General features: G+C 43.4%; 1 protein-coding gene across 1 annotated transcript; it reads right to left on the bottom strand.

Annotated features, from left to right (window-relative positions):
- Positions 1-3688: 3688 nt before the first annotated feature.
- CCKAR (cholecystokinin A receptor) lies at positions 3689-12259 on the bottom strand. The gene is made up of 5 exons (XM_060091597.1): positions 12148-12259; positions 11217-11468; positions 7575-7836; positions 5158-5285; positions 3689-4221 (listed from the first exon to the last, which is right to left on the bottom strand). The coding sequence occupies exons 1-5, from the start codon at positions 12254-12256 to the stop codon at positions 3689-3691; spliced, it is 1284 nt and encodes a 427-aa protein (XP_059947580.1). The 5' UTR covers positions 12257-12259.
- Positions 12260-12473: the final 214 nt, after the last annotated feature.

The raw sequence follows: 12473 nt of genomic DNA, 5'->3' as shown, positions 1-12473 counted from the left end.
CAGACCTTGGTAATCACTTTTCTATGTTCTGTTTTTATGATTTTTTTTTTTTTTTTTTTTTTTTTGCGGTGTGTGGGCCTCTCACTGTTGTGGCCTCTCCCGTTGCGGAGCACAGGCTCCGGACGCACAGGCCCAGCGGCCATGGCTCACAGGCCCAGCCGCTCCGCGGCATGTGGGATCTTCCCAGACCGGGGCACGAACTCGTTTCCCCTGCATCGGCAGGAGGACTCTCAACCACTGCGCCACCAGGGAAGCCCTGTTTTTATGATTTTTGACTACTTTAGATACCTCATGTGAATAGAATCTTACAGTATTTGTCCTTTTTCCCAGCCCTTTAAAAAAATCTGTGTCCTGGCACTGTTCATAGGCGTGACGGCATCCCATTGGTAACATCTCCAATTAGACACACACACACACACACACACACACACACACACACACACACGGGGGAGAGCAAAAGGGAGGGATAGATGGCAGCAAATGCTCACACAGCCAAGTCTTGGGTAGGGATACATGCAGAGTTGGAAAAAGCCCTGTAGAAATTCTGATACTCCCCAAGAGTATGCCCCCCTTGTTGAGACTCACTGTTGTGGACAAAAAAAGAGTTCTCCAAAGCATCGGAGGCAGAGCAGGAGTCAGTCACAACATTTATTGAGCACTCATGGTGTACAGAGTACTGGGCAAAGCACTGGAAGGAAATACGGTGGAGATTCAACAGCTACTGTCGCTCGCCTCATGATTACATTTTTTTTTTTTTTTTTTTTTTTTTTTTTTTTGCGGTATGCGGGCCTCTCACTGTTGTGGCCTCTCCCGTTGCGGAGCACAGGCTCCGGACGCGCAGGCTCGGCGGCCATGGCTCACGGGCCCAGCTGCTCCGCGGCATGTGGGATCTTCCCGGACCGGGGCACGAACCCATGTCCCCTGCATCGGCAGGCGGACTCTCAACCACTGCGCCACCAGGGAAGCCCATGATTACATTTTAAGTGAATGGAGAAGATACACACACGAACATGTATAAACTAATATCTAGACACATGCATTTCTTATTCACCACTGCAAGTTATCATGAGAGTTTACCGAAGTAACTAGGGCATGAGAAGCCATTGGGACACATGGACTAAGTAAAAATCAAAGATACATTTCAGTGCTCAGGTTCAAACTTACCACTCTGGTGATGAGTGGAAGCTACCAGAAGACACTAGAAAATACCAGAAACTTGGTGAATCTATTTTCTTAACTCTATTGGTCATTTTATTTCAAATTTAAGAATTCAGTTTACCATGAAATAAAGGCAATTGACTCAACAAAATACTAGAATAGCTTTATGTTAAAAACTTTTTTTTTTTTTAAGTAAAATCAGCCTTTCGATAGTACCGTTTCCAAAGGTCAGGCACAGATTCTGAAAGTTAATAGCATTTTTCTTCTTTTAAAAAAAAGCTTCCATTATGTGAAAGACTTTCCAATAAATTTAGTGAAGAGAGGCATTTTATTGCTCTATATTATATTTGGGAAAACTTGTTTATATTCTTACATGCTTTTAAAGTAGGGTTGCCAGATAAAATATAAGATATATTTTAGTGCATGGGACATACTCATACTAAAAAAAATTAACAATTGTTTATTTGAAATTAAAATTTAACCGGACATTCTGTATTTTATTTGCTAACTCTGGCAACCCTATTTTTAGGTTAACATACCTTTGGAATTTCCAAAGGTTTCCAATAAGGTGTGGGGAGCAAAGAGGCTAATTTAGCTTCATTTATATGCTAACACTGTCAGCGGGAAAGCTTATTCTTCTGGCAGGAAAATGGTAGGTTTTGTAGGATTTACTCAAATATTGGAGACATCTTCATTTCTTACACTTTTTATCATTACTATTTTAGCAGTGCACGTTTTAGTCAGTTGAATTTTTACCTTGAAATTTTTGACAGAGATGACTGGTTAGAAATAAGATTGTAGTCTGAGGAATAGAAAAACTAACATCTGGCTTGAAAAGTCCCCTATAACATATGTTCACATCCTCAATAATTTCTTCTGTTAACACTTTATTCCCCCAACCCACAAAAAAACAACAAATGTCAACACTCACATCTTGTTAAATTATACAATGTCCCTTCCCCTATTCATGATCACTTCCTGCCACTCTCTGCCCCTCCCCTTTCCATATTGACTTTTTTTTGATAATTGAAAACACTAGCCCTTGTGCACCACAAAGAGTGTCTGTCAGGCATGGATCAATGGGTGGTCATGGACCCAAGAAAACAGGAAAAAGAAAAGCTCGCCTCTCAGATGCTTGGAGGCATAAAAACTATGAAAGAAAGTGGTGGGGAGGGAGGGAGGAGGGCTGGTAGACTGGATTGACACATTCTGTTCTAGAAATGCACTTCCTTGTATCTAAATGTACAGTTCATGTCTTATTTTATGTTGAGATTCTACATTGGAGGAGAGAGATTTCAACATCAATTTTGCAAAGAAAAGAAGTTCATGAAACTCCAACCGTTGTAGAGGAATGTAGAATGATAACACTTTCTGAATTCCAAGCTCCATCCACTATTCTTTTTCTAAACACACCAAAGAGTATATCTATATGTAAAGAATGTACTTCTCTGTTCATATTCCACATACACATAAAATTACTATGAACATTAACAAACACATAGATTGTATTTAAAGGCATATACAGCCTTTGACTTTCAAAAGCTACTTGTTAATTGAGTTATTCTGGGCCTGACTCCACCTGTTTCCACCTTGGCCAGGTGCACATAGGTTACAGCTCTCCTTTGTACCTTGAGGTCTTTCCAGAAAAGAGGATGAGTATGAGAAATTAAGTTGAGGCAAAGAAGCCACGGGGTTTCATATCACCATATAAAGGTGGAGTTAAGCAACATATGTTATTAAAGCAGAAAAATATTTCTATGCCCCCTCTGGCATTTAACATTCCTTATGCTAAGACAGCATTCCATCCAGCTACTTGCCACATACTCTTTTCTTTTCAGAAATATAAGTTCCAAATTCCATCGTTTAGACAACTTTCCATATGCTGTTCTGATGACAACATAAACTTATGTCTCTGAATGCCCCTGACCGACCTCAAGGAGAACAAGTCAGGCTGTTCTTTTACTACAGAAAACGGCCAGAAGAGGGTTTGCTTTGGGTTCCCATTCGTGGTCATGATGAGGTGGGTGGCTACAGAATGTACGTGAAAGAGTGATGGACTCCCCAGGGGCAAAGTAGCCCCCCAAATTTTGCATCAGCAGAAGCAGCAGTGCGCAGAAGGGTGACCCTGTGGGGAGTGAGAGCCCACCCTAAAGTCCCACTTCTAAAAGCTCAGTAGGGTCTGCATCCCAGCTTGAACACGTGCTTGGCAATTACATGTGCAGGAGGAGTCCTGTTGGACTCCTGTTGGACTCCTGTGACTGGCCTGCTAAGGCTTTTCTCATGGTGACTGGTATGGAAACTGCCTGCCTGGAGCTGCCTGGAAACCCAGTCCCAGCCCCGCCCTAGTAGTGTTCCCCTGGCACCTGGACGAAGGATGCCAAGCAGACAAGGAATAGTTTCCACTGGGGATGGCGCCTTCCTGCTCCTTCACTTCGCGCTTCCTCTTCCTCCTGCTTTCTTCTTTTTCTCCTTCTCTGCTACCTCCCTCGGTCCCCGTTCCATCCTTTGGCGCTGGAGGCCAGGGCACAGCTCACGGGGGCGGGGCAGAGGCGCTCGCGTGGCTGTACGAGCGCCTGGACAGAGAGGCCCGGGTGGTCCTTCTCTCCACCTCCTCCCCCACCTCCCCTCTCGCTCCTGGGGGACCAGGGTTGGGGCAGCAGGGGAACGTGGCCATGAAGCCGAGGCGGAACCGCTGGTTCATGAAGCAGTAGATGATGGGGTTGACACAGGAGGAGGTGTAGGAAAGCAGGAGGATGAAGGAGATGGGGGTCCCGGAGAGGCGGCGCTCGGCAGAGGCGGTGTCAAAGGCCCGCCAGGCGTTGGCGCTGAAGATGGGCATCCAGCAGAGGAAGAAGAGAACCACGATGACCATGAGCATGCGGATCACCCGCTTCTTGGCCATCAGGTTGGCCGCGGGGCTGCTGCTTCTGATGCGGCTGAGTCCGCCGCCGCCACTGCTGGACAGCTGCTGCAGCTCCAGCTTCCCTGGGTGCTTGGACCTCTGCAGGTAACACCCATCGCTGGCCTCGTATCTGCCGCTGCTGCCGGGGCTCGGCTTCCTTTCTGGGTGGGCAAGGGACAACACTTATTTTTTGGGATGGGTCATGCCAGACAGAAGGCATGGAACCCCTGCCCCCTGCATCAAGGGGCTAAACCACACTTGAACTGTACTATTGGGCAGGCGACCTCGGGCCTACCTTGACATGGGTAGGTATTGTTTACACTAGTCCTTTCCTTCAAATGAAAAGCTACTTAAAACTACTAAAATAATGTATAGTATCTGAGGTACATAATTTATAATAGTAAAATAATATTTTACATATGTAGACTATAAGGCTAAAAAACTGTTCAAGAATGAATAGGCACACTCTTCTTCCAGCTCCTCAGGGGGAAGTTTCCTGCTTGCTTGGGAAACCTCCAGACTGCTTTTACTGCGAGGACTCTGCATAATGAGCAAAAACCAAAGAAGACCTGAGAAGACCTTGAAGTTGTATAAATGGTAAAGAGCTGAGCAAAGGGGTGGAGTGAGAAGCGGGGACGAGTGATACCAACAAAGGTGTCGGGTAAGTTTCTCTGACGAGTGGAATATAATGAAAGGGGGAGACGGGAGGCTCTGTGGCAGCTGCAACAGGAGTGAAGGGAAGGAGAGAGGATGGCGCCTGGAATTACAATTTGCTTTGTTTGCGGAAGGGGGTCCATTTGAATGCAACAGCACAGAGAGCCTGGGACCCATGGACCCTCAGCTTGTAATTGGGCGATGTGTGTATTATGTCATCTTATCCCACTCAGCACCCTTTTGAGAGGAATAATTTCTTCATTTTACAGATGAGGAATAGAGACACTGGGTCTCATGACTGTGCCTTAGGACACAGAGTCTCCTAAGAAGACTTTTGAAAACCTCTAATATACTCTATACACACTCTGGGTATATCTATTTAAGTTACAGAAAATAAGCTTTTGTAATCTTTTGGCATAAACATACAGCTAAAAGATAGTTACCTCTAGCAGACTTCTTCTGGCTAGCATCAAATTTTATTCCCTGGTAAAGTTCCAGAGAGATTAATCCATATGCCACCATCATCACAATTCCAGGAATAAGAAAGAGGATGAGTAACAGGAAGGTGTGCCTAATAAAATAAAAAGCAATCCAATAACCAGCATCTCTAGCATTTCAAACTCAGATGGGATGGAATAAGCAGGGTTCATCTCCATTTTAATGAGTCTGAGGAAACACATTAATTACTAGTATTTAATATCTTTGGAAACTCCCCATTTGGAGGGTCAGTCATTAGAAGTTGTTTACTTCTTTTCTTTCAGATAAAGTCTCTTATGAAGGACTAGTTAAATTGGAAAAGTTTGGTGTAAATCTGTGCCTGAAACAAGTCTACATTTAAAACAAATGAGAGCTTAAAAAAGAAAAAGGAAAGAAAAGCCAATGAGAGTAGGTGAATACCTCAATAAAAGGGTTTCTGAAATAATAATAATAATAAGAGCTTACATTCATTGATGACTTATTCAATTTCAATATAGTATATATATATATATATATATATATATATATATATATATATATATATATTACTATATCTAATTCCCATAATAACTTTTGAGGTAGGTACTATTAACATAATACCCATTTTACAAATGAGGAAACAGACTTAGAGGCAATAAATAACTTGTCCAAAGTTACACAGCTCATGGCAAAGGTGAGATCTGAACCCGAGCAATATGATTCTAGAACTCATGCTCTTAAGCATCACAATATACCATTTGTTGACCTTATAGCAACAGAATCATCTAATGCATAAGTAGCAATGATGGAAGACCTCCTTTGTTTTGCAAAATAAGCATTCTGGCTGTTCTGACCCATTGGCACAGTGGCAAGCTCGTTCTAGTGCCTGGCGGGCCAGAGCTATGCTTTCTCTAAATATGTTTGATTCCTGAAGAATTGCAGCCTTCTTCTTTATGAGTCTAGCCCCTAAATCACTTTTGCAGTCTGGCATGTGTAAGGTTACACGATTAGGCCATAAAATTGTCAGAGGCTCACGGTGGCTGAGCCATTTCTCATTTCAATTGGACATGTTTTGATAAGAGTTCTTTTCGAGTCTTGGAAAAGTCCCTTATTTGCAACATAACTCTTTTTGTGTGTATGAATTACTTGGTTGAAATGAAAAAAAGGAAGGCAAAGAAAGCAGAGATTATCTCAGTTTTGAGCTTTTTTTTTTTTTTAAATCCTTGTCTGAAGTTTCCAACATCTGTGTTATTTAGTGTTGGTTTCTATTGCCAGTTTTTTTCTATGTACAGCTCATATTTTCCCATTTATTCCCATGTCTAATACTTTTTTAAAATATTTATTTATTTATTTTTGGCTGTGTTGGGTCTTCATTTCTGTGCTAGGGCTTCCTCTAGTTGCAGCAAGAGGGGGCCACTCTTCATCGCGGTGCGCGGGCCTCTCACTATGGGGGCCTCTCTTGTTGCGGAGCACAGGCTCCAGACGCGCAGGCTCAGTAGTCGTGGCTCATGGGCCCAGTTGTTCCGTGGCATGTGGGATCTCCTCAGACCAGGGCTCAAACCCGTGTCCCCTGCATTGTCAGGCAGACTCTCAACCACTGCGCCACCAGTGAAGCCCTTGAGCCATTTTTAAATGTCTAGCTCCCTGCTTCTAAAACATGCTGGGAACTGGTAAACATAATGTCCTGCATTTGTGTAGCCTTTTTAAAGATATTTAGTGACATTTTCATAAACATGCTCTCATTTGAATCTCACATACATCTAACGAGGTAGATAAAAAAAAAAACTTTACTCTTAAATCTTCGTGTAGATAAAGAATTTGAACGTCAGGGAGGTTATATGAACTTGTCCAGTATCACCCACTAATAAGCAAAGAAACAGGTACTAGAACCTTGCCTTTTAAGTTCCAGTACAGTGTCCCGTGCAAGTACCACGGCTGCAGCTCTAAGAAAAACCACATGGGATTTGGAACTCATCCTCGGCTCTACCTCCAGTTCTTGGAAAATCAGAGCTCTTCCAGAAGCACACTGCATAGTGGTTAAGACCAGATGCTCTCTTATCTCTTCTAGGTTTGAGACCTTGAGCAACTTGCTTTACCCCTCCATGTCTCAGTTTCCTCTGTAAAATGGGGACAATAATAGTACCCACCCTATAGGGTTTTGAGAGGATTAGTTGAATTTATATATATATATATATATATATGTATGTATGTATATATGGCGTTTAAAACACAACACTCTAAGTGTTTGCTGTCACTGTTACTCTAGAAAGAGGTTAGAGCGAACTTTCTCGATAAGTCTCCAGGAGACTGATCCCCCCAGACACTGGACAATACATTCCAGTTTTTATTAAACCTGCAAAATTATATCGAGTTGTATTAAACAAATAAACCCATGCAGCCTTACCAGGACTGCTGCATGACATCATTTGGCAGTAGAAAGCGGCACATGTTCGCGGTCTGATTGTTATTTTTGGTAAAAGGCACCAAGTTGCTATAAATCGGGTACGGAGTCATGATGGTAAAGGAGAGGCACCAGGTAGCGGCAATCACCTTCAAAGCGTGGGATTTTGTCTGCCAGATGCGGGACTGTAAGGGTTTGCAAATTGCACCATATCTCTCCAGCGATATGGCTACCAGATTAAAGGTGGAGACACTCACAGAGGTGCCTGGAAAAGGAACAAAGAAGCTGGTTATGCAGGTTCTGAAATCCAAAGTTTATTTGCACAATGAGCTTAAGCATACCTGATCTGCGCAGGTTTGATAGAGAGCAGAGGAAAACGCTCAGAGGGTAAGAATATTGTGTATGTATATCTAAAAAAAAATGATTTATTCCCAGCTTTGTTCCCAAAACGATTTGAGGCAGGTAAAGAAATGTGTTTGCAAATACATCTTATTGCCAATTTTTAGATAAGTTTATTGAACTTTGATTACAACCAACTCCTTCCTAGGCTGAAGGCACTCATTAATTAATAACCAAGTGGATGAAATATGTTCCTATCCCACAGAAGAGGTTTCTGAGTGACCCGTAGAATAGCTTTAGTGTTGAGCATGATCTGCATAGTTAAGTTGACCTTTTAACCCAATATTCTCAAGGACTGTGACCCTGAAAATTCAGTGGGGTCTGAGCTGGGAGCATTAAAACTCTTCCTGAAAATTTCTAATACAGACTTTTTTAAAAATATTTTTTTGATATGGACCATTTTTAAAGTCTTTATTGAATTTGTTACACTATTGCTTCTGTTTTGTATTTTGGTTTTTTGGCCACAAGGTATGTGGGATCTTAGCTCCCTGACCAGGGATCAAACCCACACCCCCTGCATTGGAAGGGGAAGTCTTAACCACTGGACCACCAGGGAAGTCCCCCAACTGTTTTTAAGAGTGAAACATTCTAAGTTTCAAAATGGAGTGTTGAAAAAACACCTAGTGAAAAAGGAAGAAGGGGAAACTCTCCATATTATAACTAACGTTTTTCTGTGGGTGGAAGGGCTAGGGCCTTCTTTCTCATTCTCTTTGCTTTCTGTATTTTGTAAAAGGAACGTGCATCATCAGTGAGAAAGACATCAAAACACCTCAATCAAAAGGATATACGTACGCATAATCATAAAAGCTTAATTTTCCTTATTTTTTGTATTTTTTGTGTGTACATACTTATTATAATCTCTTATCCCCTTAAAATTCCCATTAATTCTTCATCCATAAATTCAACTGATTCTTCTCTTATCTCTTACCATGATGGAGGAGTTCTTAGCCTGGGGCCTTTTGTGAAACTAGGTATAAAAATATTCTTTTTCGGGCTTCCCTGGTGGTGCAGTGGTTGAGAGTCCGCCTGCCGATGCAGGGGACATGGGTTCGTGCCCCGGTCCGGGAGGATCCCACATGCCATGGAGCAGCTGGGCCCGTGAGCCGTGGCCGCTGAGCCTGCGCGTCCGGAGCCCGTGCTCCGCAACGGGAGAGACCACAACAGTGAGAGGCCCGCGTACCGCAAAAAATATATATATATATTCTTTTTCTAGGGAGAATAGCCATAGTATTCCTGAGAGACTTGAAGGAATCTACAACCCTGAAACCATTCTATAAGAACTTATGTTCTGAGACAGGATTTGCTGTGTTTTATAGGACTTTACTCTAAGGAGTTGATGACATCTGAATTAGAGGGTACAGCCCCTAAGTCCTCAGGGTCAAGTCTGTACAATGGGTCCACTGTACTTATAAACCCACCAACAGGCAAGCACTCTTTTTTTTTGGCTATGTATTAGGAGTTTAATGAGTGTCAACTATTAGAAACAGTACTGAGGAGAACATAAAATTAAGGGAAGAATTGAAATCACTGGAATCAGAAATCCAACAAAACCATTATGGTATTGCAAACACTTTCAGAATTATTTTGCTTTTCATTTTCTAGGACAGTCTGTCCTAGAAATTTTCAGGAAGAGTTTTAAGGCTCCTAGCTCAGACCCCAGCTATTTTAAAACACTTTTGTTTGAGGTGAAACTTACATAACATAAACTTAATCATTTTAAAGTGAACAGTTCTGTGGCATTTAGCACATTCACAATGTTGTGCAACCACACAAGCACTCTTTTTAAATCTCCTTCCACAAACCCTGGTTAAGATTATTAAATATTATCATAAGATATATACAGACAGGTCTTGAAAGCCTAAAGCACTATGAGATGTTGGTTATTATTATTGCGTCATTGTTTAACAGTGATCCTTTTCATTTGTGAGTCCATTTTTCTTTTCAGAGGACTGGACCCAGATTGACACTTTCTTGGTTATTTGTCCATGTCACGCAGATCAGTTATTCATCATCATTTTGTCACTGCTGGATCCCGCTTCCTCAACTGGGAGAAATAAAGTCTTTTAAAGCTTTCCGGTCATTGAAGGCTGCCCTAGCCCAACGCAGCCTGCATATTTTGCCCAGCTTAGGTCAGAACAAACAACAACTCCTTCCTCATTCCCCGCCTCTCCTCCTCCTCTCCCAACTAATTCTCAGAATGGGCAAGGGACAAAGCATTTTGGCAGACGGAGGGGACAAAGAGACATGTTTTGTTTCAGCCTTAGAAGAGCCACAGCAGTTGGCAAAACGAGGTCATGTACTCACCACTGTTGCGGCTACCGATCTGGGTTCAAGTCAGCTCTGTAGCTTACCACCTGTGTGTCCTTGGGCACATTATTAACCTCTCTGTGCCTCTGTTCCCTCCTCAGTGAAACAGGGAAGGATAACTGTATATTCTTTATAGGGTGGTTGGGAGATAAAATATGATCATGGAAGTAAAAACTTAAAGCAATTAGGAGAATATCTGGTGCTCAAAAAAATGCATTCAAAAACGTTAACTCTTGTGACTTTTATTATCATCACCATCATTTTGATTGACAAAGGCAGAGAGCTGCATATCTCAGCCAACCAGTGTCAGCTTAGTGACCCACAGGCTCTAGGAGCAAATTCAATTCCTCGTCTAGTGGCAGAGGTCTCTCTCTCTCTCTCTCTCTCTCTCTCTCTCTCTCTCTCTCTCTCTGTGTGTGTGTGTGTGTGTGTTTGTGTGCCTGAGATGGTCCCAGACCCTGGGAAAACAGTCTGGGAAGTGAATCCTGAGAAGGGAATCTAGACCTCTGATGAAACTGGTTTTCAAATAGCCCCTGTTCCCTAGGAAAGCCAGAGCAATGGCAGAAAGAGCCCTCTTCCAGCACCCTGGCCACCCCAAAAGCCATGCCTTGGGTTGGGTAGAGCTCAGAATACAATCAGCGACCTCCAGGAAGGAACAGAACAGCTTGCATCTGTCTTACTTTCTAACAGAAGAAAGCAAAACCAACCTCTTATGTGGCTTCTTACCAACTTCTTCCACTTTGAGAAACTGACCCCTAAAACTGGGGACTGACTTCTGGGGAGTTATGAGGACTGACCCCCCCTAAAGCCAGCTCCTCTGTCCTTACACCTAGCCCCACACAGCCAGATGTTTTGTTTTGGCTGTTAGGGGTTGGGGAAGGTCTGGGACTGAGCGGGGTCTGGGGTGAGCTCCAGAAATAGGCACCAGCAGCAACTCACCCATGAAGTAGGTGGTGGTCTTGCAGACAGCGCTCCCAAAGATGAAATCCTTGAGCAGGTTGGGGATGAGGTTGAACGGCATGCAGAAGAGGCAGAGCATGAGGTCACTGACAGCCAGGGAGAGCAGGAAGATGTTGGTGACCGTTCTCATCCTCTTGTTCCGAATCAGCACCGTAATGACCAGCGTGTTTCCCAGCACACTGAGCAGGAATATCAAGGAGTACAAGAGAATCTGCACGGCTGGCTGCCACTCTGAGAGGAGGAACGTGGACGAGGGATGGAGGTTATGAGAGCAGAATGTTAAAACCTAGCACGCGCAGCAAACACTTATTTCCTGCCGATTTTTTTTTTCAGGGGCGGACATCATTGAACCCAGCTCTCCCTGTACTTACAATATCTTGCAGAAACAAAGTGAGGAGAGCACAGAGTGATTCAGTTGCTTCAAAAAGGTTGGTCTGTTAAAGGATCACTCACTCAGAGAACCACTTTTTCTTAAGAACAAAGCTCCTCTAGTGAATAGTGATTGCTTTATTTCCTAAGCTGCTAAGCATTATTTTGCTATAATCACTTCTTCACACTGATTTCCCCCAAGAAAAGGCGACAGCTAGATTGTGACAGCACCTTTTCTGTGATGCTTGTAAGTTCAAGCTTTTACACTTGTCCTCGCTTCTGGCTCTACTTCAGGTCCTCCTCCCACTGCTTTTGTGCCCCCAAGTCCTGTACATTAATCCCAACTCTCCCCTGGGGAACAAGAAGAACATTGGACTCAATTCTGCTTTTTGATCTCTTATCCAAACTTCTGAACAGATGACTTTACCCAGCCTTGTCTCACGAGGACTTTGTTATATTTTCGCAGTCAGCCTTGCCTTTGCTGATTTCTTCCCCCAACTTAATAGTTTTCTGAATTAAAATATCAGCCTCTGACACCTACCTTTGGAAGCACGGGGCTGATCCAAGCAGAACACCGTCTCGTTTTCGATCCCCAGTTCGCAGGGAGGCGTCATGTTGCTTCCATTCAAGAAAAGGCTGTCCACATCCATCCTTGCTTGCTGCTTTTCACCAAGCGCTGGCGAGCTGATGAACGGCTCACTCTCGGCTCATTCCTCTAATGACCGACTGGAGAGTTTCCCAAATGCAACCTGCCGTGGAGGGGCAAGGGGGTTGGGGGAGTGATTGCCAGGTGTGGGCTTCTGAAGCCATTCTTAAAGGCGACTGGAGTTCCACACACTCAGGCCAGCTGGGCAAGCATGTGCACTC

This window comes from Mesoplodon densirostris, chromosome 1, assembly GCF_025265405.1.
Source record: "Mesoplodon densirostris isolate mMesDen1 chromosome 1, mMesDen1 primary haplotype, whole genome shotgun sequence".
NCBI classification, from domain to species: domain Eukaryota; kingdom Metazoa; phylum Chordata; class Mammalia; order Artiodactyla; family Ziphiidae; genus Mesoplodon; species Mesoplodon densirostris.
The sequence above is the reverse complement of the archived record's forward strand: the minus strand, read 5'-3'. Positions and strand labels throughout refer to the sequence as shown.